Raw genomic sequence first — 26553 nt, 5'->3', positions numbered from 1 at the left:
ACCCTAACCCTAACTAACCCTAACCCTACCCCTAACCCTACCCCTAACCCTAACCCTAACCCTAAACCTAACCCTAACCCTGCTTCGGAATAGCGGTGTTTCGGAATGGCGGACTGTTGCCCTGGGATGGGTCAAATGTTGTCCAGACACGGAAATAAAATATTCATTCATTCATTGTAGATGGGCTATTTTCACAATTTCTGTCTCTAATATTTGACAATTTGGCTAATTTGAAATTTTAGAGGAATTCAAAATTGTCACTTTAGAAATGTGCAGATACACTTAAACTGTATGTTGGTTTGTTAACTGTGAGTGAGAAAACAATGTTTCAGATTAAGCTATCATCTGGGGACCCCCCAAAATAATTTGGGGACCCACAGGTTGAGAACCACTGATCTAATGGAGTGGAGGGTAACTTGTCGAGCATGTCTTTGCTCCCCGGAGGATGAACCCATAAACATTGCAGTGGCATTGACTGAGCTGTGTGGTTCCGTGCAGGTGGTGGCCCTGGGCTTCTGCTGGGGGAAGCAGAGCTACCTGCAGTCCAGCTGGAACGTCCTGGACGGGCTGCTGGTGTTTGTGTCCCTGGTGGACATCATGGTGTCCATGGCGTACAGAGGAGGAAACAGGATCCTGGGGATCCTCAGGGTGCTGCGGCTGCTGCGCACGCTGCGTCCACTCAGGTACGCTCGCCGTCTGGGACATGCTGGGAGATGTTCAGGGTGGGAAAATGTATTCACGTTCTTCACTTAAGTAAAAGTAACAATACTGCAAGGTACTGTAGAGATACTCTGTTACAGTAAAAGTCTGGGATTCAAAATGTACCAAAGGTTTTTTTATTTTTTTAAAATAGCAGATCTACAAGCTTGTTATACACACACACACACATGCACACGCACACGCACACGCGCACACGCGCACGCGCACACACACACACACACACACACACACACACACACACACACACACACACACACACACACACACACACACTCACTGACGTGTGTGTGTGGATACATAGTGGAACAGTAGGTGGGCTCACCACCATAACTCTTGATACATTAACAACACAGTAAACGTGCTAGTTCATCAACCTACATAATGCCTTTAAGCATCCACTTTATTACATGTTTATATTCATGTCTGCTTGCAGGCTGTCCATTATTTCTATGTCTAGAAATAATGCCTGTGCATGTGGGTATTAATCTTTATATTTACATGAAGTGTGTGTGTGTGTGTGTGTGTGTGTGTGTGTGTGTGTGTGTGTGTGTGTGTGTGTGTGTGTGTGTGTGTGTGTGTGTGTGTGTGTGTGTGTGTGTGTGCATGCGTGCGTGTGTGTGCGCGTGCGTGTGCGTGCGCGTGCTACAGGGTCATCAGTAGAGCTCCGGGTTTGAAGCTGGTTGTTGAGACCCTCATCACCTCTCTCAGACCCATCGGCAACATTGTCCTCATCTGCTGCGCCTTCTTTATTGTGTTCGGCATCCTGGGAGTGCAGGTAACACACACACACACACACACACACGCACACACACGCACACACACACACACACACACACACACACACACACACACACACACACACACACACACACACACACACACACATGTGCGTGTGCGCTAGTATTACTCCCTAAGTTGCCTACTTATCTCACTCATGGAAAACATTGTGAAGTGCTCTCGTTTTGGGCTGTGAATTTGTATCAACTCATTTCACCTAACCCTAGGCTAAATGGATTGTAGAACCTCTTTACACTTTGTATTTTATAATAATACAGTTCCAGTGAAACCCCAGAGCTAAGTGCAAGCCCTGGGCTTTAGAGTGAGTCATGCTCACAGCGGTGCTTTGCTTAGGATCAAAGACGGGGATTAATTTAGCATGCCGACCATTTTACAGTGCAATTTCACAATTACAATTTAGGCATTTAGCAGTCACTCACGGTGTTCCCTGCCTGAGAATAGCAGACCTACAAGCTCACAACGTGTTGCAGAATGCCAGGTTTTGTGAGCTTGTAGGTCTGCTATTTTCAGTGCAAGACACCGCCGTACAACGGAGAGTAAATTAGGCTTTATCCAGTGAGCGTCTTACAAGTGCAAGATCAGAGTAAATCCATGACCGCTATTGTCAACAAAAATGGTTCACGTCTCTCTCTCTCTCTCTCTCTCTCTCTCTCTCTCTCTCTCTCTCTCTCTCTCTCTCTCTCCATTCAGCTATTTAAAGGGAAGTTTTTTCACTGTGAGGGTGTGGACACCAGAAACGTCACCAACAAGTCGGACTGCCTCCAGGCCAACTTCCGATGGATACGACGAAAGTACAACTTTGACAACCTGGGTCAGGTGGGTTAGAGACAGAGAGACAGACACATAACATTAGTGATTAAATGGTAGGACTGTATGTTAACGCAATATTGCTAGAACATTGCGCTGTTTGGAGGGGGTCTCCCTGCTGTTCTATTGAGAATTGACATCCTGTGGTCAGGTAGGACCACTACTGGTGGACAAGAGGTACTGCATGAATGTCTCCACTGCCCAAGCAGGCTCTCCTGATTAGGACATGCAGTACTCAGGCAGGACATCTCATTGCAGCTTTAATGTATTTAATTGACTTTCTCCAAACAGAATCCATTAATGGTAAACTGTCATGACTGTAACCCAAACACCTAAATATTTGGTATGGAATGCTTTGACATGCTAAGCAGCATGGCTTTCCTAGTCAGCAGGATTATGCATTTGATATTGTATCAGTCTTGAAGAGAAAGTGTGTGTGTGTGTGTGTGTGTGTGTGTGTGTGTGTGTGTGTGTGTGTGTGTGTGTGTGTGTGTGTGTGTGTGTGTGTGTGCGTGCGTGCGTGCGTGCGTGCGTGCGTGCGTGCGTGCGTGCGTGTGCGCACTAGCCTACGACCCACTACTAAAGTGCTGAAAACATCACTGCAGTAAGATAATAATTATACAATGCTGTATGACAACAACCATAAATGTTTAGATTGCAATAAGCCTTTGGGCATATTGATCTTGGGACAGGGGTGAAGATTGGATGGATGGATTTTACTCTTACACTAACACTAAACTGTTTCTACATAGCAAAACCGTGAATAAAACGTAGTTAAATTACATTTCTTTTACAACCACTGGTTTTACTCAAGTGATTTACTGTCCCCCCTGTGTGTGTGTGTATGTTTTATTTGTATCTTTTCTCCCCAGGCTCTGATGTCTCTGTTTGTGCTGTCCTGTAAGGATGGCTGGGTGAACATCATGTATGATGGACTGGATGCAGTAGCAGTGGATCAGCAGGTACTGTACATACTGTACATATTGTAAAACATAGTCACAAACACCTGGCTTTTCCCTGCCAAACCCACATGGCCGCAAGAAAAATAAATACATTTTGTATTTATTCATTTAATTTAGACCATAGTATTAGAACCCACTACACCATAGGAGGAAACATTGACTGTTTTGTCCAGCGTCGCTGAGATGTTGAGTAAAATAGAACAATTTAATACAAGTGAAGCCCTTTATACAGTATATGCTCTCGCAAACCAATCCCCTTTCTTCAAAGCAGTTTTTAACGTTATGTCCTTAACCCCTGGAATTATGTTATACTTTAGCTATTGAAAAATAGCAGATATACAAGCTCACAGCGCCGCACTGCCAGCTTGTAGATCTGCTATTTTTTTAAATTCGTGAAAATGTGCAAATCTTTTAATATACCGTATGTATTTTAAAAGCGAATACTTGTTACTCAAATTTTGCTTCTGGGGGTCCCTGGAACTAAACATTTTGAGATGGGGGTCTGTGGCCAAATACATATCAGTTTGGGGGTCCTGACATGAAAAGGTTTGAGTACCACTGACATAGAAAGGTAGATGGACGAATGGACGCAATGTATTCATGGGTTGCATTTGTAGTCCTAAACCGGCCATATTGAGGACCAACACAGGTGTTCAATTTGTCTGATTGGCATAGAACCAATGTTCTACGTTAATCAAAACACCTGTGTTGGTCCTCAAATGGCTGGTGTAGGACTACAAATGCAACCCATGAATATAGGGCTGAAGTGGTTAAAGTGCAGTGGAGTAAAAGTAAAAATATTGGAAAATGGAAATACTCAAGTAAAGTGCAAATACCTCACAATTGTACAGTAATTAAGTCATGTAGTTGCTTTCCACCACTGCCCCTTAGGAGAATCATCAGGAGGCACAGCTACGCTGATGATAATCAACTATGACACAAAGCCTGACACACCTTTTAAATTGTAGATATGAATGCATGTAGCTTTTGTCCACTTGAATGAAAATGCGAACACAAAGAGATACTAATTAAACATCCTCCTCTCCTCTCCTCTCCTCTCCTCTCCTCTCCTCTCCTCTCCTCTCCTCTCCTCTCCTCTCCTCTCCTCTCCTCTCCTCACCTCTCCTCTCCTCTCCCCTCCCCTCCCCTCCCCTCCCCTCCTCCAGCCGGTGAGGAACCACAACCCCTGGATGCTCCTCTACTTCATCTCCTTCCTGCTTATTGTCAGCTTCTTCGTGCTCAACATGTTTGTGGGCGTGGTGGTGGAGAACTTCCACAAGTGCCGGCAGGACCAGGAAGAGGAGGAGGCTCGCCTGCGGGAAGAGAAGAGGCAGAAAATGATGGAGAAAAAACGCAGGAGTAAGGCGAATGAAGGGGCTGGTCGGTAGTCTATTTTTCTGAGCACTGCCTGCCTTTCAGAGCCTGCCAAACCCACAGAGAGAGAGAGAGAGAGGGAGGGAGGGAGACAGACAAGAGATAAGAAAGAAGGATTGATAGCACAAAATGTAGGCAACATAAGAGGAAGATGGAGGGATAGCAGAGTAGGGAGAGACTGGCTGGCTCACGTGCAGTGTGTGTTGATCGGCGAAGGCGTGGGCTATGCCAGTCTGATGCATGCTCATGCATGACTGCAGCCCTTCCCAGCTCCCCACTGTTATACAGTAGTACACACATGCACGCACTCACGTACGCACGCACCCACGCACGCAAGCACACAGCATGAGTAACAAAAGCGAGGAGGCCCTACCTAACCAACCACAGTAGCCACTGTCCTAACACATTGTGGAACACTACACAGCAAGATACTCAGTGTTGATTTAACTTACGGGTCCCATTTGACTCTATAGGAGTTAAATTAAAACTCGGGATTTTGCAGTGTTTGCTCACTTTAGACCAAGACCACCACTGCATAATAATAATATTGTTAGTCCTACATCCTGGCCAATCTATGCTGATCTGGATTATTATCTTCCATACGAAGTGCCATTGTTCCAACAAACCTAATTTCAGTTGAGATGTTAGGGAAGGTATTTAGGAACGCAGTTTTGCATGTGAAGGCTAGTCTGTTTGAATGCATCCCTGAATGAGTCGAGGGAAACCGATGCTTAATTTATGCTCCGCCGTATGACGGTGCTGCTTGTCGGAAATGGACGGATCTTCAAGCTCATACATTGCCATTTAATGAGTTTTGAGCTTGTAGATCTGTTTTTTTTTTAGATCTGTGACACCGTTGTGCAGCAAAGTATAAATCGGGCTAGATTATTATGAATTGAATCCATTGAATGACATCCCCCCCCCCACCACCCCCCCACTCACCACCACCCTCACCCCCACTAACCCAAACACCTCCTCCCCTGAGTGCATGTGCAACTTCTGATATTGAGGTGTCTCTCAAAACGGGTGGTAAGCAGTTTTTACCTGTAAACATGCTTTGACTGGCAGACTCAGAAATATAGCAGGGATATTGATTGCTACGCACAAAGACATCAAAAAGATGTCTTTGTGCAAAAAGAGAAGAAAAACAAACGTCGAAAAAATATAAGGGAAGAAAAGGGAATTGATTTTGTGAACAAAATGATGTCTGTCTGTGCTGCTGGAGTTGTGTACAAAAAAAACTATTCCGATAGAAAAATCAATGGCTTACTTTGATTGGCAGACTCAGGAGTGTGAACGTAGCAGGCTGCTGCGCTCAGAAGTGAGAGGAACAAAACTAATCATGAGTACACTGCTAGAGAAATGGGAACGAAAAAATTGGTAGAAAGTCAAATATGTGCTCTTAACAGGCAGACTCAGAAATACAGCAGAAACACACCATACGGAATTGTGTGTAAATATTGAGCGCACGGCACACGCTGATCTCACGTTTGCAATAGAAGGCAACATTTGGTGAGATGAGGATAGCACATCAGACAAGACTGATAGCACATAAGTATAGGTATTTGTCCCAGGTTGCGTCTCAATAGTCTGAGACTGTTTATTTATTCAGCGGGTGTTCTGTTCCTTCATCTGGAAGATATTGCTGTTGGACACAAATAATATCATCTCACAGGAGACAGTGTTTATTCAGACATATCAAATGTCGTGTGTCCCTTTTTTCATTCTAAGTATCCTGTCCTACACAGGAAAAACTGTAGTCATAATGTCTAAAGGTCTTGTTTAGATTCAACATACCCCTCAACATACCATTCAAATTTGGGGTTTATTGCATGTTGAGTTCATGATATACGGTATGTCATAAAAAAAAGTCTCTTACCAGTAATTTTTTATGCCAAGTACTTAGTAATATGACCTCCAAGATCAAGTGTAACCAATTTGGTCCCCAACAAAATCGGGTTTCTACAACATGCAGTGTAGTAGAAACTTTGACTCCATATGGGTAAAAATGGAATAGCTTTTGACTGCTTTGAGGAGAGGACATGAGATGAAAGGAATATGGGCCCATTGCTGTGGCCTTAGTTGACAGTGATTTAAGAACAGCTAAGGGGAGTTGGTGGACATGATGCAGAGCTGAGTGCCTGAAGAAAAGATTAGATATTTATTCAGTCTTCACATCCATATAATAGACCGTTGGGATGACATCCTCAGGCTAGAAATCATTCAAGTGAGTGGAAAGAACAGCTGCTCAGTTGTGCGTTCAGCTTCACTGTCATCGCACAGCTTCGAATCACAAAATTGAGTCGTTCTACATCACTTACTAATGTAAAAACAAAACAAGAGGCACGCCGCTCAGTCCCAATAAAAAGAAGGAAAAATAAATCTTTATTTATCTACAAGTTCATGTTGTTTATGCCCGGATGGCCAGATGTATCCCTTAGATCCATTCATTTTGTTTTGAAAGTTTCCAAGATGATTTTAAGGGGGTAATAATAGATAATGATAACTGGACAATTTGTCCTGGACAACAGTTTGTTAAAGACCCCCAGGGGGTCTTACTTTAGAGTAAATTCAGCCATAGACGGTCATGTTTACATGAGGACACGTCAGCATGCTATGGACAACTGGGCATGGTGCACTGCACAGGAGGGTCGGGTCACACACTGACACACACATTAATACACACACACACACACACACACACACACACACACACACACACACACACACACACACACACACACACACACACACACACACACACTGTACAGTACATATAAATGCAATGTGATGCAAACAAGGGTATTTACACTTTGCATAAAAAATATTTTACATTAATGCAATTTCACAGAAACAAACACACACACTGTAGCTCCTAAAGGTTTAGCAGTTAAGGGTCAATTTACGTTCAGCTTATTGAGATCAGCAAATGAATTTCCATCAACAGTCAAGAACATATGAAGCGAATGTTGAGTTAGAAAATGTTATTGGTATCAGGCAGAGACCTCTTATCTCCATATTTTAACTTTTTATGTTTTTTGAGCTTGTAGAACAGCTATTTTTGATACTTTCGAATCCTGAAAAGTAAAATGAGCTTTCCACTCGACCGCACCGATATCCAGCATTCATAATGAGGTGAAGTGCAGGACGTTGTCTTCTCATTTGTACGTTGTTTTTGTAAACTAAAGCCCTGCTTCATCATACAAGACTGTCACACAAAACTGGTGAAAACAGCAGATCTACAAGCACACAACGCCTCGCAGTGTGAGGCGTTGTGTGCTTGTAGATCAGCTATGTTCACTATTTAAATCATTTTTAAAATGATAAATACAAAATGAACGGTTTTGGACATATAGGGTTTCCACCCGACAACAACGATAAGCTGACATTGAGCTGACCCTGGCCTATACAAAGACAATCATACACACTGCAGGGAGTTGCTCACGCTTATCATTCCAGTGAAGTTCACAAGGATCTGATGGCTGTTTATTGATTACATCTCTACGCCAGAAAAATCTCTTGTGGTCTCTTTTCCCAAAGGATTCTTGTGTATTCCTGTGCGCACTCCCCACCATCATCATTATTTAAATGGCTCATTTGTACATTGTTTCTGGATTGCCTGCAGCCCACACAGAATTCTAATGACAAGGCCAACCTCCACTTGTTTCAAAATGTCTACAGGCTCATTAGGTTACAATGGTAGCTCTCCACAGCGCCCTGACCTACTAGACATGACTGGCTAATTAAAAGCGTACATATTGAAATGATAAGTGTGACTATATATAGGCACTCTGTGTCAGTGGTTTTCAAACTTTTTCATATCAAGGTCCATTATTTATTCTGCATTTGAGCCACGGACCACCATTTGATGAGATTTAGCCTCTCAGACCCAAGACTTAGAATATTTTGTTATTGTTGGATACAATTTTGTCCACAATTTTGTCCACAATACAATGTGGTACAATAGGAGAGATAACAGGATAACGATCAAAATAACAATTCTACACTTTCCAATGGTGTAGACTTCTTATCACGCAAAGCGGTACACAGTATCTCTAAAGTCATGTTATCAACATGGATCTGTCCCATTTCCCATATTCCCTCCTGATTGACTACCATTGCCTTCTAAATTTTGTGTATGCGACGTGACGGTCGCTTATCTCCCGATTAGGGTGTCTTACTGGTAAGTTAAGTAATGCAGATGTTTTACAATAATGTAACTCTTGTCCATGTAAAATTAAACCAAATGGACCTGTAAGGTCTCAAGAGTTAAAGTACAGTATAAGGGTCCATTACAACACAGACAGACAGACAGACAGACGTACATGTGTGCTCGCACGCGCGCACACACACACACACACACACACACACACACACACACACACACACACACACACACACACACACACACACTCTCTGTCCTCAGCCTGTGACCCTCTCTGTGTGGTGCGTCTGAACATGCCACTCGCAGGATGTAAAAAAAAAAAAGAAAAAAAAGATCAATGACAGTCACTCACACTCACACTCTGTATGTGTGTGTGTGTGTGTGTGTCTGTATGTGCTATTTCCTTGTACTGGCTCACTGTGTGTTGATCTGTGTGCTTGTCTCTCTGTCTGTGTGTGTGTCTTTGGGTGGTGTCTTTGTGTCTGTGTTTTGTGTGTGAGATTTGTATCTCCGTGTGTGGGTGTATATTTGTGTGTCTGTGTGTTTGTTTCTGTGTGTGTTTGTTTCTGTGTGTGTGTGTGTGTGTGTGTGTGTGTGGTGTGTTTCAGAGGCCCAGCAGAGGCCGTACTACGCAGACTACATGCCCCTGCGGCTGCACATCCACACACTGTGTACCAGCCACTACCTGGACCTCTTCATCACCATCATCATCTGCATCAACGTGGTCACCATGAGCATGGAACACTACAACCAACCACAGGTGAGCCACACATCTTCCTGTGTTTGTGGTGACACAGGGTGTCATTCATTTATTCTCTTCTTAACAATTAGGCCAGACCTAAACCCTACCTTCGGAGATATCCTTCTGCTGGGGAGATCTGAATAAATAGGCCAATGTTTGTATGGCCTTGAATAGCGGACAAAACTGGCGCTAACAAAACCTAGACCTATTGCTTTGAAAACCAATCCTGATACCGTCCCAGTATGAAGGAATGATCTATACAGCGCAATGTACAATTTACAATTGAGGCATTTAGCAGACAATCCAGAGCGACTTACAATGAGCAAGGTAATAATTTCATCAAAACATCAATACATCAAATGCATAGAAATATCAATCTAAAAAAATAACATAGGTAGACCAAGCACCTAATCAGTAAAAACATTATATAAACCTAAGAATGCTGTCTAGCTTTCATGTATGGTCATTGAGGGTAGGCGAGTGCTGCGGTAAGTGATATGGGCCTAGGTGGAGTCTGAAGAGGTGAGTCTTAAGGCCATGGCGGAAGCTAGGGAGTGAGTCTGTCGTTCTAAGTGCAACAGGGAGTTTATTCCACAGTTTGGGGGCCAGGAGGGCGAATTGTTTAGGACTGGAGTGGATTTTGATCCCAGGGTTTTTAGCGAGGGTTCTGTCAGCATCCCTGTGTTAGCTGATCTGAGGGAACGGGTGGGGTTGTAGGGGTTGATCAGGCTTTGTAGGTATGGAGGTGGAGGTGCCATACCTTTGGCTGCTTTGAAGGCCAGCATCAGTGTTTTGTATTCTGTGCGGGCCAGAACTGGGAGCCAGTGGAGGGAACGGAGAAGGCCGGAGGCATATGAGAATTTTGGCAGGTTGAAGACCAACCATTCCGCGGCATTTTGGATCAGTTGGAGAGGCTTAAGTGCACATGCCGGGAGGCCAGTGAGGAGAGAGTTAGAGAGAGTTAGTCGAGTTTTTATATGTCTGGATGAGGAACTGGGCTGACTCCTGGGTGAGGAAGGGTCTAATTTTACGGATGTTATAGAGTGTGAAGTTGAACCTACAGGACCGGGTGACTGATGCAATATGTGCCTTGAATGAGAGCTGGCTGTCCAGCACCACACTAAGGTTTCTAGCAGTTATAAACAAAGTCACCAATGTGTTGACTATGGAAATAGTGAGATCTTGCATGGGGCAAGACTTTGCTGGGACTTTGCTGGCTAGCACTGATCACGTGGCACACTGTTACACCAGAGTTGCTTGCCTATCGAATACCCGAATGCTGTGTTTGTATCAACACACACTGAACAACTTTGTACTGCGCGTGTATGTGTGTGTGCACACAAACTGTGCGCGTGTGTTCATATTACCGTGGCGTGTGTGTGCATTTGTACTGCACGGGTGTGTGCACAAACTGCGTGTGTGTGTGTGTGTGTGTGCGAGGCGGCTTTGTTATCTTCACATACAACACACACAACAACAATCAAGCCGTCATTGCTCTGTGTCTTTCACTAATTACTGGTAAGTACAACAGCGCCATGAATTTCTAGTTTGGTTACATAAGTATTGTGTGTGTGTGTGTGTGTGTGTGTGTGTGTGTGTGTGTGTGTGTGTGTGTGTGTGTGTGTGTGCGTGTGCGCGTGCGTGCGTGCGTGCGTGCATGTACAGTATCTGGAGGAGGTTCTGAAGTACTGTAACTACGTCTTCACCTGCATCTTCGTCATCGAGGCGCTGCTGAAGCTGGTGGCGTTTGGGCTGCACAGGTTCTTCAAGGACAGGTAAGAGTCCGCTGTGTAAAGTAACACAGTACATTTTAGTCAGGAACACTCACGTCAAAGTAGATTTAACCATTTATTGCAACAAATGGAATACATTTCAACTTGGCGTTTAAGGGCTCCGCATTCAGAGATGTTCCCTGAATTTTGTACATGCATGCCTGTTAAGCAAAATCAGGGAACTTTAAGCAAAACCCCCCATTGGGATACAATAGCAATCAATACATTGACATATTAGCTTGAATCAGCAGACATAAAATCACAAGTATGCCAGACTCTGATCAAAAGGCAGAGGCTGGGGTGGAGGAGGCAGACAAGCAGAGCTCTAGTGAATGCAAGCTGTGTTTAAACTAGCCTCCCTTACTGGGCGTGAGCTCTGATTGGATTATGACAGTGTGATAATGATAATGATCAGCATATCTGTGCATGAGGAAAGGATCTGACTGACAGCTGATTACAGCATGAGGCGGGCGAGACTCACATGTCCTGCATAAACTAACGCTATGCTTCATTTAATCAAGTACTCTACTTAACTACAGTTAGTTTTGCTTTACTGCAGTATTTCGATTTTTTTTATCCTGACCAGCTTTCATTTCAATATTTACATTACAGATTTAGATTATAAATACGTACATTAACTGATCAATTATGATTATGTTAAGCTACCAGAAACACCTAACATTTACACTACATTGTGGTGTTGCTTCTTTTACACACTTTAGCATGGACTCAAATGAGGGGCCATTAACAGCAACTGAGGTGATATTGTATTCTGGATGAAATTGTGGATTGGATTGATGCGCAGGTGTATGTGCGCGTGCCTGTGTGTGCGTGCGTAACTGTGTGCAGGGACGTGCAGAGAATGTTAGAGAGGCAGGGGCCGACATTTCTAAAAGGGCCTTTTGGTGAAAATATCAAAAATAGCAGACCTCCAAGCTCACAACGCACAACGCTTTGTGAGCTTGGAGGTCGGCTATTTTCGATGCTTGATTTCTTCACAGAGAGGGCAAAGTTCAGGAGAGCATTCGCATTTCTTTCACCACACTTTACACATGCGGATGAAAGGGCAGGGGCTCAAGCCCCCTTTGGTGTCTATGCGTGCACGTGACTGACTGTGTATGTGTGTGTGTGTGTGTGTGTGTGTGTGTGTGTGTGTGTGTGTGTGTGTGTGTGTGTGTGTGTGTGTGTGTGCGTGCAGGTGGAACCAGCTGGACTTGGCCATCGTAGCGTTGTCCATCATGGGCATCACCCTGGAGGAGCTGAAGATGAACGCTGCCCTGCCCATCAACCCTACTATCATCAGAATCATGAGGGTTCTCAGGATAGCACGAGGTACACACACGCACGCACGCACGCACGCACGCACGCACACACACACACACACACACACACACACACACACACACACACACACACACACACACACACACACTGTATACGTACACTGACTTGTGCATGTCATTAGGAGAACATTTTCAAACATGCGGTAACGGAAAAAACAATTACAATAAAAAGCGGCCCAGGCGCATATCACATAGGCTATGCTATGATGCCTGACAGCGTATCTCTGTCTGGTTCGAATCCTGATCCCGACGACCTTTGCTGCCCGTCACTCCCCCACCTCTCCCCATTTCTTGTCAGTCTACTGTCCTATCAATAAAGGCATAAAAGCCCAAAAACGAATCTTACCGATGCAACACGTCGTCAGCTTGTAGATATTTTAGCCTATGACAAAGTACTGTAGGGCTTAACTTAAGTGATCAAGTGTGTTTTCATTTGTTGTCAGTGTTGAAGCTCTTGAAGATGGCTACTGGTATGAGATCTCTGCTGGACACTGTCATGCAGGCACTGCCTCAGGTAAACAACTAAACTTAATGCAGTACAATGCATATCAGGGACACGTTTGCAAATGGTTTGTTTTATGCCTTATTTTTTATTTTATTTTTTTCACTGATCTTTTGAATAGCATTCTATAGTTTTCCTGCCCCTGTGTCACCAACATGACTGTTGTGTCCTCTGTCGTTAGTACATCTTGTGTTGGTATTTGTACAGACGACAACTGCTATCATCTTAAATGCAATCGGCTTTTCTCCCGGGTCTCAGTATCTGATGTGTTACGCCTTCTGTAGTGTTGGGTAACGTTACTTTTAAAAGTAACTTGTTACGTTATAGCGTTACCTTCTGAGAAAAGAAACTTGTTAGATTATTTGTGCGTTACTGACAATTAAAAGCCACCTGCGAGGACATTTGGTAAACATAAAATCAAGAGTGCAGCCTACCAGGAATGTTGTGGAGCTGTGCTGGGCTTCACCATGGCTAATTTGCATTGGCGTGGATCTCCACCTTTCACCAATAAATCCAAAAATAGTGTGAATACTTCCACGGCCTTACTAAAGGGCCGCTGATCTGAGCGAACGGGTGGGGTTGTAGGGGTTGATCAGGTTTTGGAGGTATGGAGGAGCCGTACCTTTGGCTGCTTTGAAGGTCAGCATCAGTGTTTTGTATTCAGTGCGGGCAGCAACCGGGAGCCAGTGGAGGGAGCGGAGAAGGGGGGAGACATGTGAGAATTTTGGCTGGTTGAAGACCAGTCGTGCCGCGGCATTTTGGATCAGTTGGAGAGGTTTAAGTGCCCATGCCGGGAGGCCAGTGAGGAGAGCTTTTTTTTTCTTTTTTGGTTCTGCATCAAAACGCGAAGCCTGCAAGAGCGCATAATGAGGCACAGGAGAGATGTTTCTGAAGGGCAGGGAATTGATCATAGACCAGAGCGTTCCTCATGTTTACATCCAGAAAGGGGTCTTTACAGTTAACACTGTCTTTTGGGGACCGACTGTGCCTGATTAAAATAAATTGAACAAAATCAATCCCAGTTGCCTTCCATCCACCAGGGTATGGATTTATTGGATTTAACCTGCGTGTGTGTGTGTGTGTGCGTGTGTGCGCGTGTGCGCGCGCGTGTGTGTGTGTGTGTGTGTGTGTGTGTGTGTGTGTGTGTGTGTGTGTGTGTGTGTGTGTGTGTGTGTGTGTGTGTGTGTGTGTGTGTGTGTGTGTGTGTGTGCGTGCGCGCGCACGTGCGTTGCCTCTAGGTGGGGAACCTGGGCCTTCTGTTCATGTTGCTGTTCTTCATCTATGCTGCACTGGGAGTGGAGCTATTCGGCAGACTGGGTCAGTCACACTACCAGCAAAATACACAATCACAGAGGAACATTTACACTCGCTTACACACGCATGCGCGCACGCACGCACACACACACACACACACACACACACACACACACACACACACACACACACACACACACACACTCATGTATACACTCATGTATACACTCATGTATACACATCAACATGAATGAAGGAACCTGCCACCCCTAACGCAGACGTTAGCCCCTGCAGAAGTGGTGCAGCATCCACTGCATGATAAACGTGACCTATCCCTGGGTTCATTCTGTATTCATGCACTATATCAGTTATCCTGCTGCACCATATCAATGTCTATTCAAGTGTGGTATTTATTTAATGGCTTTTTCCCCTTTTTTAATTACGGGTATTATTATTGGTGCGTGGCCAGACTGTTAATATTCCCCCCCAGTTCACCCCCAAAATGTTTTTTTTTTTTGCTATTGATTACTCACGCCATGGAGACTTGAGTTTTCGTTTGTATTTGTCGCATTTCCTAAGACAAAAATGTACCAACATTGATTCCGGATGGGGACCCAAATGCATTTGGGTCCCCATCCGGTAATCAGTTTTCTATTGTGTATTTGAATAGAAAAAAAAAGTCATTTTGGGGGTGAACTACTCCTTTAACTGTTGGGCTTGGCACAGTATATAGAAAGTTTGAAACCCCAACAGTGCAATGGCACCACCCTAGAGCATGGCTGAAAAACCTTTCTATTGGCATGGATGGGAACATTATGTTTACACAATTGCCAAAGCAATTGTGAAATAAAAAATATCTAAACATAGAAATGTATGTATAATTAAAATAGAATAAAGACATCACTCTCTCTCTCTGTCTCTCTCTCTCTCTCTCTCTCTCTCTCTCTCTCTCTCTCTCCTCCCCCCTCTGGAGTGATTTCTGCATTTCAAGTCGGAAAAGTGTGACACAATGACACTTATTTGCATATTTTCTCCTCAAAGTCCCATCTCCACCAAACAAATTTCAATAGAACAGAGAAAGAGGGGAGGGGGGGTTGCAGATTAAACTGGGGGCACAACATCAAAACGGAGAACAGAAGAAATGTTCCCCTCATAGAGATGTTAATAGGCCTCTGTTCTTTGCTGTACAAACGCAGAGGAATGTCTGTGTGCTATTATTCCTCTCAGCACCGACAGGATATTCCTTCCAGTTTCAATGATGGCGTTGGCGTTTGTCCAGCCACTGCAAAATACATATTTTTCCTCTCTATTTCTCTATCTCTCCCCCCATCTGCTGTTGTCATTATCTGCTGTGTTTACAAAAGCAGGGAATGAAATAATACCATGGGATAGAGGTGTTCTCGGGTTTACAATATGCAGTCAAATCCCAGGTGTTCATTTATTCATTTGTAACTCAGAGACTGTATACCAGTAAGACTCCCTAATCGGGAGGTAAGCGACCGTCAGGTCACATGTAAAAGAGGGCTGTAAGTGGCATTGGTTCCTGAGTGTAGGGGGATGTGTGTGGCAAATGTATTGCATTGTTTGGGCCAGAGATACAGAGTTAGCCCTAAATGTGTACTACTGGTGCTGTGGTCCTCAAAGTGGGTTGAGGGACCTTCAGCGTTCCTTGAAGGCGGTCCAAATGGACCATCACAGGTCTGTAACCCTGAGAGTGTACAAATTTTGGTCCAGTTGGTTCCATTTGTACACTCTCAGAGTTTTGGGGGTCCTTGAAAATAAAAAAGTTTGAGAACCACTGTACCGACAGTCTCCTAAATAATGTGCCATACATATAGTGTCTTAGTAAATCAGTGTCATACTGTACATATTCTGAAGAAAACAGTTGCAGACTGACATTCAGTAATCGGGTCTTATGATCAAAATAAGAACATTACAATGTCATGAAAAAACATCTCAACCTTGCCCCGGACACATTAGTCCGTGTACAGTCTCAGAGTGAAATGAACACTGAGGACTTGACTATGCAGCCTCTCTTGTCCGGACACGTACAAGGTGGGTGTAGTGAAGTGAGTCCATGCGCATGGTTTGCTGGCCGGCTCAGAGGGCTTTACTTTGGGATGTAGCTGGGCTCGCGCGTTGAGCTGCCGGCTTACTTTTAAAACCGCAAAACGTATTCCGGCTAAAGACATCCGTGTCAGGAGGGCAGGATAAAGTTGAAGGGAAGGTGGACATCTTTGCACGCCGCTTTCTATCCTTGTGCTGCTTGGGAGAGACGTAGGGCTGCTTCCTGTCATACAAAGACAGTTGTATTGTTATTCTGTAATCTTGATGTACCATGTAAATTGTGTTTTAAGGACGCATACAGTACAGACTTGGAGGTTAAAATGTATTCGCTTGTATTTATTTTCTGCCATAGATTTCCAGTAACTCACATGCGCAACCTTTTCAACTCTTAAGTAGTAGAGCAGCATTCACTGAACACTGAACAGTCTCAAAAAAACGTTCCGTTAATGATACATTATGCATAGGCTAATGGTTCTCATGTTTCTGGATAGCAACTTTTCTGTTGTTAAACAATATCCATACACTCAGAGATACATTACAGATAGAATCATCGTGTTACACTTGTTCAATTGTGATTTGTTTCGCTGAATCAGTTCCACTATAATACTTAAATGACTGGACTCGTGGTGATTGGTCAACATTGGTGTTGCTGTTGGTGTCCCCCTATTGGTCTCCTGTTGAATATAATATTTTACGAGGAGAATAAAAACCTGTTTCAAGTGTGATAGGGACAGGGCTGAGCTCCAGCTGGGTGAGCTTGGCTCTGTGTGCTTAGTTGCCCATCTGAATCATCAAGATTTGAGATGTTTTACTGTACTGAAGGTTTGACTGTGCAGACGGGAGGTACTGTAGAGAACTAGGACTACTTTCTCCCACACAAATAGTGGATAATGTCTTGTGAACTGATGGCTAACAGCTGGTGATAACGATGGCAGACTCGTACCGCGTTGCATACAAGGCGTCGAGATCTGTGATTTACAGGACGCAACCCCCTTAATTGTTGGGAAGACCTTGACGCACAGAGGCCTAACCATCTACGGTTACCAGGAAGACAGATAGGAGGCAGAGAGAGAGAGAGTGGGAAAACCTGCAAATGTGCATGTGAATTCTTTAAACCAGGGGTCTTCAATAGAGGGTCCAGGACCCCTAGGGGGTCCTCAGAGTTACTACAGGGGATCCTTCAAATATGTGAGTGATAGAAACTTTTTTTTCTCCTTTTTTATAATAACCACTTGAACCCTAGCGTCCATATTCTGAGAACTTAAGACAAAAATAGCAGATCTACAAGCTCACAACGCCTCGCGCTGGGAGGCGTTGTGAGCTAGTAGATCGGCTGTTTTTGGCAAAGAGCTTTGGTGTAGAGGGGCAGACTAAGTACAGAGTGAAAGGTCAAGTTTATTAAGTATTGACGGTTCAAGTGGTTAAATATCTGAAAACAGAAATTGAAATAAATGTCAAACAATGAAACTATATGGAATCTATGAAAAGGTTGTGGGGGTCCCTGCTTCATCTCTCTCAACTAAGGGGTCCTTGGCCTGAAAACGTTGAAGACCCGACCCCTGCTTTAAACTATGCTAAGTTCTCAGTCTCTTCGGACAGGAGCAGATTGAGCTGCTGGTGTGTCAGGTGGAGGACAGGGTGTTTTCTCAGGTGGTGTTTCGGGTAGAGGAAGAGGAACAGGCTTGTTTCCCCTCCTGGTGTGTAGGAAATATATTAACGCGACTAGTCTGTGACCCAGGCCTTTCGCTATTAGAGGAGGAAAAAACGCTAAAAAAGAGCCTTAGTTTTTGAGGTACCCCTACCCGGGGTAGAACAAAACGTGACATAGTTTTTTCATATCTTTAGGATGTCCCCTTCATGAAATGGATTGTCCCAAGTTTTACTTTTACTGCAAAAGTCATGAAATTGATCCATGAAGGGACTAACCACATAGGCAAAAAAACGCCTAACCTGAAAGATGGAGTTCCAAGTCAATCTTTTGTCATTTTCTACCTGCAGGTTGTTTTTACCTCATACTTGCACAGATGGTCTACAGGTAGTGTCCTTACATCCCAGAACAATCAGAATGCAAAAATATGGTTCTGTTTTGAATCTGCAGGCTTTTATATAAGGACTTTCTATAGGCGGAAATTACATTTCTAAGGAATGTTCCCCTGTAAGTCTGGTGATAATCTTCTATAAGGGGTAGAACAAAACGCGACATAGTTCTTTCAAATCTTTAGGATGTCCCCTTCATGAAATGGAATTGTCCCGAGTTTAACTTTTACTGCAAAAGTCATGAAATTGATCCATGAAGGGACTCACCACATAGGCAAAAAACGCCTATCCTGAAAGATGGAGTTCCAAGTCAATCCTTTGTCATTTTCTACCTGCTGGTTGTTTTTACCTCATACTTGCACAGATGGTGTACAGGTACCATCCTTACATCACACAACAATCAGAATGCAAAAATGTGATTCTGTTTTGAATCTGCAGCCTTTAATATAAGGACTTTCTATAGGCGGAAATGACATTCCTAAGGAAAAATCCCCTGTGATCCTGGAGATAATCTTCTATAAGGGGTAGTACAAACCCTGACAGTGTTTTTACTTGTCCTCTTCATGAAATGGATGGTCAGTAGTTTTACTTTTACTGCAGAAGTCATGAAATTGATCACCATAAAAAGAAAATAGCCTACCCTGAAAGATGGAGTTCCAAGTCAATCCTTTGTCATTTTCTACCTGCTGGTTGTTTTATCTCATACTTGCACAGATAGTCTACAGGTAGTGCCCCTACACCCCAAGGCCTAATTCTCTTCACCTCAAAAGCAGCAAAAATATTGTTCTATAAGCAGTCTATGGTATTCAGACTTAAATGCAGGAGTACAGTATGTACTGTATGTAGGCCTATATTCAGTAGAATACACTACACTTTGTGCGCCATTCTTAATGCCAAATAATCAGCAGCCTTTTCTCATTTTCATTTATTTAGTTTATTTCTTTTTCAATCAACAACTATTTTGAGCAGTGTAAGGGAGACTGACCAATGTTTGATTATTTGGCATGCAGTAAGCCAAAGATTCTCACATCCTGAAGCTCATGTATGTGCTTCTCCAGCTTGTTGAAAGCTGTTGTTTTGCTTATTCTGAATAGGCTGCTCGTTGCATTGCGTCCAGTCAATGCGTGCCATGCTAGAAGAATCTCACACAAAGCCGCTCCCAATGTATTTGTAATATCAGACATTGGGATGTATCATTGTCTATCCCATGACCAGCATGCATGAAAATAGCAGCTATTCCAAGGAGTTGTTGACTGACATAGTAGACAAGCGACACAAGTATATCCATAGTACAGTACATATGAATTAGGTCAGGGTCTGAGAACCTTTGGCTTGACAGATAGTCTACCAGAGGCTTCAGCATGACTGTGCAAGACAATATGCCCTCACTCTCTATGGCCTAAAAAAGAAGGCAAAGGGCCAGGTGTGTTCTAGTCTTGATGAGCTCTGTTGTATTCTTGCATCAACGACAGACATGCCAGTCTCACATCTGCCTCCCACTGAGGATATTTCTGAATGTTCAACAGGCTATTTACCAAACTGGTATGGTGCCACAATCATGTCCCCAAACGCCTTCTGTGGAATCCAGTTGGGAAGGGTTGGATGCTAAAGGATACATCACTGCAGCCTGTCCTGTACAAAAAATAGCCTGCACCAAGCAGTAAGAGACCTCACCCAGTACGTGCCTCAATGTCTCTCTGTGGGATTGTGTTGTACATAATATTGTACATAATACTGTATTTACAGTACATTGCCTGTAAACTAAAATAAACAAGAAATGACACAATCCTTTTATACCAGCTTGTGCCTTGTGGACCAGCCTTGACTGTGGAGCATTGTAATGGCCTTGTGGTTGTAATCCACTGGGAACTGAATTCCTTCTTACCGTTTATATTATAATAATACATACCATCATACCATATTTATTACCATAAATAGTAAGACGGAATTCAATGAATCCATTAACCAGCCATTGACCAATAGATACACAGCCGATTACGTCACAAAATCTCCTGACAAAATTATGTCAGAATTTGGGAGATCACAGCTTTGTATCCATTGACCAGCTTTACAAATTGGTCAGTCCCACTCACACTCAAAATAGTTGTTGATGTGAAAATATTGAAAAAGAAATAAACTAAATAAATTAAAATAAGAAAAAGCTGCCGTTTGATTATTTGGCATGCAGTAAGAATGGCACACATACTGTATATAGAAGAAAAACACCTGATTCACAATACAAGCATATTATGACATATTCTTCTGGTTTCTTTTGTTGGTTGTTGGTGTATTGACAATATTATTGACAATCTGAATGGAGCTTGTTAATTTGTATTGATAATGAGCACCTTATCGATCCTGCTTATTGACCCGGGCTTTTATCGAGCCCACTGTTGAGCGCTTTATAATATTTTGTGGGAAGATTCTGAACAGAACTGGTATCTTTTTTTATTGGCCAGTTGTTGTGACTCTGAGTTTGTCTATGAAGATGAGAATTGACAAAAGTAAAAAAAATATTATCATTTAATATCTTTAAAAACATCATTCATTAGTGTGCAGTAAGTGTTAAATGGCTATATATTATGAATAGTACTGTAACAATGTATTGATCGCCTTTTGTCTTGATTATTTAAACATGATGTCATGGGCCGCTATGCTTAATAACAAGCTTGATAAGCCCAAAGCTTATTGATACCGTGATATCAAGTTTGTAGTAGGCCCTTGTTTCCAGCTCCTTCCCTACCAGTAAGTGGAATGATTAACTTGTGGGGATATTTCTGCACTTTCTTGGTAAATCACTTTTTTGCATTCTGATTATTTTGGGATGTAGGGACACTACCTGTAGACCATCTGTGCAAGTATGAGGTAAAACCAACCAGCAATAGAAAATTGGAAACTCCATCTTTCAGGGTAGGCGTTTTTTGCCTATGTGGTGAGTCCCTTCATGGATCAATTTCATGACTTTTGCAGTAAAAGCAAAACTACTGACCATCGATTTCATGAAGAGGACAAGTAAATGTTATGAAAAAACTTTGTCATGGTTTGGACTACCCCTTATAGAACGATTACAGGGGAATTTTCCTTAGGAACGTCATTTCCGCCTATATAAAGTCCATATATAAAAGGCTGCAGATTCAAAACAGAACGATATTTTTGCATTCTGATTGTTCTGGGATGTAAGGACACTACCTGTAGAACATCTGTGCAAGTATGAGGCAAAAACAAGCTGCAGGTAGAAAATGACAAAGGTTTGACTTGGAACTCCATCTTTTAGGATAGGCGTTTTTTTGCTTATGTGGTTAGTCCCTTCATGGATCAATTTCATGACTTTTGCATTAAAAGCACAACTTGGGACAATCCATTTCATGAAAGGGACATCCTAAAGATATGAAAAAACTATGTCCCGTTTTGTTCTACCCCAGGTAGGGATATGGTCAACTTCTGGCCTATTTTTTCCTCCACTATATAGCTCACCATATAGTTACAGCAGCGAGCTGCCTCGGGGAGGAGAGATAAGATAGAGGGGCTTAGCTCTCCGGAGAGCAGGAGCAGGGGTGTCGCACCAAATTCTGGGCCCTGGGTACAAGGATTCACTGCGGGCCCCGCACGAATGTTCTTTATATGTGGGGAGGGGGGTTAACCCATTTTGACTGAGAATGCATTATTAAGCATTATTTTGTGCTTTAGCTATTGAAAAATAGCAGATATACAAGCTCACAGCTATTTTTGAAGTCTTTGAATATTTCAAATCTTTCTAAGGAAAAACCTATGTTTCTATGTCAGTAGTGCTCAAACTTTTTCATGTGAAGGACCCCCAAAATGATGTGCATTTGGCCACAGACCCCCATCTCAAATATTTAGTTCCATGGATCCCCCAGAAGAGTTACAAATGTTATACAAAAATACATATATTCAAAGATTTGTACACATTTTCACGACTTTTCAAAAATATGTATATCTGCTATTTTTCAATAGCTGAAGTATAAAATAATTCCTTGGGCCCTAGTAACTCAGTCCCACTTTTCCCCCCTGTGTGACACCCCTGTGAGCAGGTTCTGTCAGAGCAACAACTGCAGAGCTGGGACAGAAGGTGGAGGTCAGAGGGGGGAGGCAGGGTTTGTCTGACAGGAGTTTTTGCTCAAGCTTCTCTTCTTGGGCGGATGAGAACCCGGGGCAGGGGAGGGAGGGAGGGAGTGTGCTTTTGTAGTGTAAGCTTAGAAGAGGATTTGAGGAGGTGAACAAGGGGAAACGGGTAGCGGAACAGAGGACCTGATGGGGGCCAGGTCTGTTGGGAGTGTGGGATGTCTGTGAATGTGACATTTAGACGCGGACTGCCTCTGTACTGCACATGTTTCAGTAAGCCAAAGATAATAACAATTAATTACACAAGCGTGTGATGTCAAGGTCTCACATTACACAGTAAAGTCCTGAGTGCTAATTTAACTCAACAAGTGTTCAAATGGACCCACATCGGTCCGGTTTAAGTGACATTAACACCCCATATGTTGCTGTGTATGAACTAGCATGCCACAGAGAGAGAGAGAGGATTTAGCCCTAGTTACATAAGCTTGACCTCTAGAGGTTTCATGTCTATTGAGAGGGTTCATTGAGTTACATTAAAGCCATTATCGCTCTGTTTTCCCGGAATCCGCCCCTGCAGAAAGGATCAGACTTGGAAGAGATGGATGCCACAGGATGCTGAGGAGACTTGGCTCCAGCTAAGCTGTCCTACACAAAGTTAGCTCGTCAAAGTAATGACTAAGAAAGAATGACTAAGGCCAAAGTTTCAACTGACCGGCATTGGCATCCTTAGTAAAGGTTCGGCATTATCACTGTGATGTCAGAACAGCTATATATGTATGGAGTCTGTGATGTCAGAAGTAGAGATATTGATCAGCTCCATATATGGAGATCTACCGTAGGTGATGATCCAGTCGTCTCCATGTATGGATATCCAGGTGATGATAGTCAGCAGTCTTGATTTGCAAATGAATTCTCAACAATGTGATGTCACAACAGGTAAGCTATAGACATTGAGACGTCACCAACTGACTCACTGATGGACAGGATCTGACAGGTTTCATAGTAAACTGCCAAAACAGTAGTATTATTACAGTTATTAATCCAATTTACACTGCACACACAGTATTATTATTACAGTATTATTACTTTTTGAAAGAGTAATAAGTAACTAGTAATTTATTTCTCCTCATGAATATCTTGCCCAACTCTGGTGGTATTTTCAGGAAACAACTTCAAATGCATGTTTTGGTCCTATTTTAACTTGATGAAAAGGAGTATGTGACCTTTAGCTTAAAGGCTATTCTGGGCATGGAAAGAAAGGAATTTGTTCCAAGTTGGGTTGTAATCCCTTTTCGTTTAGTCTTGTTTGACATCTAGACATTTTATTACGGCGTTCTCTTTGTTTATTGGTGGTTTTGATAAAGCTGGGGTATTTTGTCTGTGTCCATTATTTATAGACCATTTACTGACTATTTTACGTTGTGTCTGTCTTCTAACTAGAATATGACATTTCTCAGTAGAAACAGAATGCTTTAACTTGTAGATCACCTATGTTTTTGCAACATTTTTAGAACGACAAAGAATGAGCTTTTAATGAAAAATGTATTGTAATTTAACAACTTAAAGAAGTGGCATTGGGGTTAACATTCAAGCGTATAAGTCACGTGTTCTCTTTGCTGTAGAGCTGTGAGGCTTATATTAAAGCTTCTGATTGGCTGCCAGGGCCCACTCAAAGCTACTCGGCTCAGTGCAGATCCCATACTTTAGCAACTCTTGCATCTTTGCCAAGGGAACTGAACATTTCAGTCATCGTACAATACATTATCATACATCATACATTTCTTTTATTTGTTTATTTAATTGTATTTTTAAACTTTCCCCTTCAACAGGAAAGCATTAGAAGTTTGGGCAAATGACCTTAGCGCCAGACAAATATAGTGATAGGTTTCATATTTGTGGGAACTGTTTCACTGGGAAGTCATGTTCCCAAGGGTGAGATCTTGTGTCAGAGTTTAAACCTCTATACAGTAGCTCTGGGGCTGGGGTCTGCATGTGACTAGCACGTGTTCAATGCTGGAGTTGTATTCTATTGCTTTTATGTTATTGTTTGTGTCAAAATCGGACCCCAGCAGTAATCCTGTAAATGAGGCCCGGCCCTAACTTGTCCGGCCCGAAGCCCGGCCCGACCAAGTAACATATATTTTAGGCCCTGCCCGGCCCGGAAACGTTGGGTCGGGTCAGGTAGTGTCCTGTTCAGGAAGAATTTGAGAACTCTATCACAGAGTAAAAGAATACAATAATAGAGAAATATATATTTTCTTTTTTTCACTGAGCCCAAGGCCCGTCCCCGCCCGACTAATTGGCATTTTTAGGCCCTACCCGGCCCGACAATGTTGTGTCGGGTAGGGTCGGTTTCGGGCAGAATTTGAGAACTCTAACAGACAGAAAGACTGACAGACAGACAGATATACTATAGAGATATATATACTGTAGATATATATAGGTTTCTGGTCAGGCACAGTTTGTCGTCAGTACACTTTTGTGCCACCCCAGCAATTTTCTGAAGAAAAAAGAAAAAAGGTTTTCGGATTTGGATCAAATCCCTCATCTCCACCTCCATAAACCCATCGGTGCATAGGACTGTGGCGGCGTAGCTAGGCTGTGTGCTGTAAAGTGAGGGTTTCTGCAGTCTGCTCATGACAAATGTGGGTACTTTTAGTGGTAATGTGGTATATGCACATGCACAGTAGGAATACCCAGAGGACCGTATCCGTCCTCCCTGGCTGCCTGGGCCGGCTTGACCTTGTGTTAGAGCAGTGGTGGTCTGATGATGATGAAGCATTTGATGTGATAAACAGGCTCCTGGGGGGCACCATCAAACCCACCCGTTTATCTCCGCTGTACCCAGAGGGGACCGCGGCTTAGTAACCTATCATCATCTCGTCGTTGTCGACTGGAAACCTTGTATGTCCAACACCGTTCGTTTTGCATTTATCATTTTAAAAATGATTTTAAAATAGTGAAAATAGCTGATCTACAAGCACACAATGCCTCGCGTCGCGAGGCGTTGTGTGCTTGTAGATCTGCAATTTTCACTAGTTTTGTGCGACAGCCTTGTATGATGAAGCAGGGCTCTACTTTACGATAAAGCGTGCACATTTGAAACCTGGCGATACGAGGTTTCTGCCCGACAGTGACGATCTGTTGGGTCTGTGTGTGTTTGTGCGCGTGTGTGCGTCTGTGTGCGGCACTGTGCGCGCGTGTGTGTCTATGTGTGCGTGTGTGTGTCTGTGTGTGTGTGTGTCTGTGTGTCAATTGCAATGAGAAGATGGTTATCCTGGGCTTTTCGGGAAGGACAGACATGTACAATATATTTGAACAAGGTGTTATGTGTCCAGTGTCCACCCCTTTCGCTGTGTGATATTTATTTCGGTATGGAACAAAAAACTATTTTATAATTGCTTATAACATGTACCATATATATTGATCTTGTGTGTGTGTGTGTCTGTTGTAGAGTGTAATGAAGACAACCCATGTGAGGGCCTGAGTCGCCACGCTACATTTGAGAACTTCGGGATGGCATTCCTCACACTGTTCAGAGTGTCCACCGGAGACAACTGGAATGGGATTATGAAGGTACACACACACACACACACACACACGCACGCACGCACGCACGCACGCACGCACGCGCACGCACACACACACCCTGGAAGGATTTAGAAGACATTTATAGAATCGGGTTAATATATTCAAAGACTTGCACAAATGTTCAATAGCAGATCTACAAGCTTGCAGTGTGGCACTCGGTGCCGTGCTGTGAGCTTGTATATCTGCTATTTTTTAATAGTTAAAAGCATAAAATAATGGTTATAGTAATAATGCGTAATAATGCATTCTCAGGGGTTAACGTTCTCAGTCGTGGGGACGGATTTCAGTCTTGAGGATTCCATAGGGGCTATTTCTGAGATCAGTGCAAATCTGCAA

General features: G+C 43.2%; 1 protein-coding gene across 1 annotated transcript in view; it reads left to right on the top strand.

Moving 5' to 3' along the window:
- Positions 1–26553, top strand: part of cacna1ha (calcium channel, voltage-dependent, T type, alpha 1H subunit a) — a gene marked incomplete at its 3' end in the record, with an annotated part of 107464 nt that overhangs the window by 73307 nt on the left and 7604 nt on the right. The window contains exons 22-32 of the mRNA XM_080723209.1: positions 499–683; positions 1369–1495; positions 2209–2334; positions 3198–3287; positions 4454–4667; positions 9435–9586; positions 11234–11343; positions 12539–12672; positions 13127–13197; positions 14424–14502; positions 26081–26202. Of these exons, the coding sequence (XP_080579335.1) occupies positions 499–683; positions 1369–1495; positions 2209–2334; positions 3198–3287; positions 4454–4667; positions 9435–9586; positions 11234–11343; positions 12539–12672; positions 13127–13197; positions 14424–14502; positions 26081–26202 (1410 nt within the window). The remainder of the gene's footprint in view (positions 1–498; positions 684–1368; positions 1496–2208; positions 2335–3197; positions 3288–4453; positions 4668–9434; positions 9587–11233; positions 11344–12538; positions 12673–13126; positions 13198–14423; positions 14503–26080; positions 26203–26553) is intronic.

Source organism: Nannobrachium achirus (assembly GCF_963921795.1).
Source record: "Nannobrachium achirus genome assembly, chromosome: 4".
NCBI classification, from domain to species: Eukaryota; Metazoa; Chordata; class Actinopteri; order Myctophiformes; family Myctophidae; genus Nannobrachium; species Nannobrachium achirus.
This window is presented reverse-complemented; position numbering and strand designations above follow the sequence as displayed.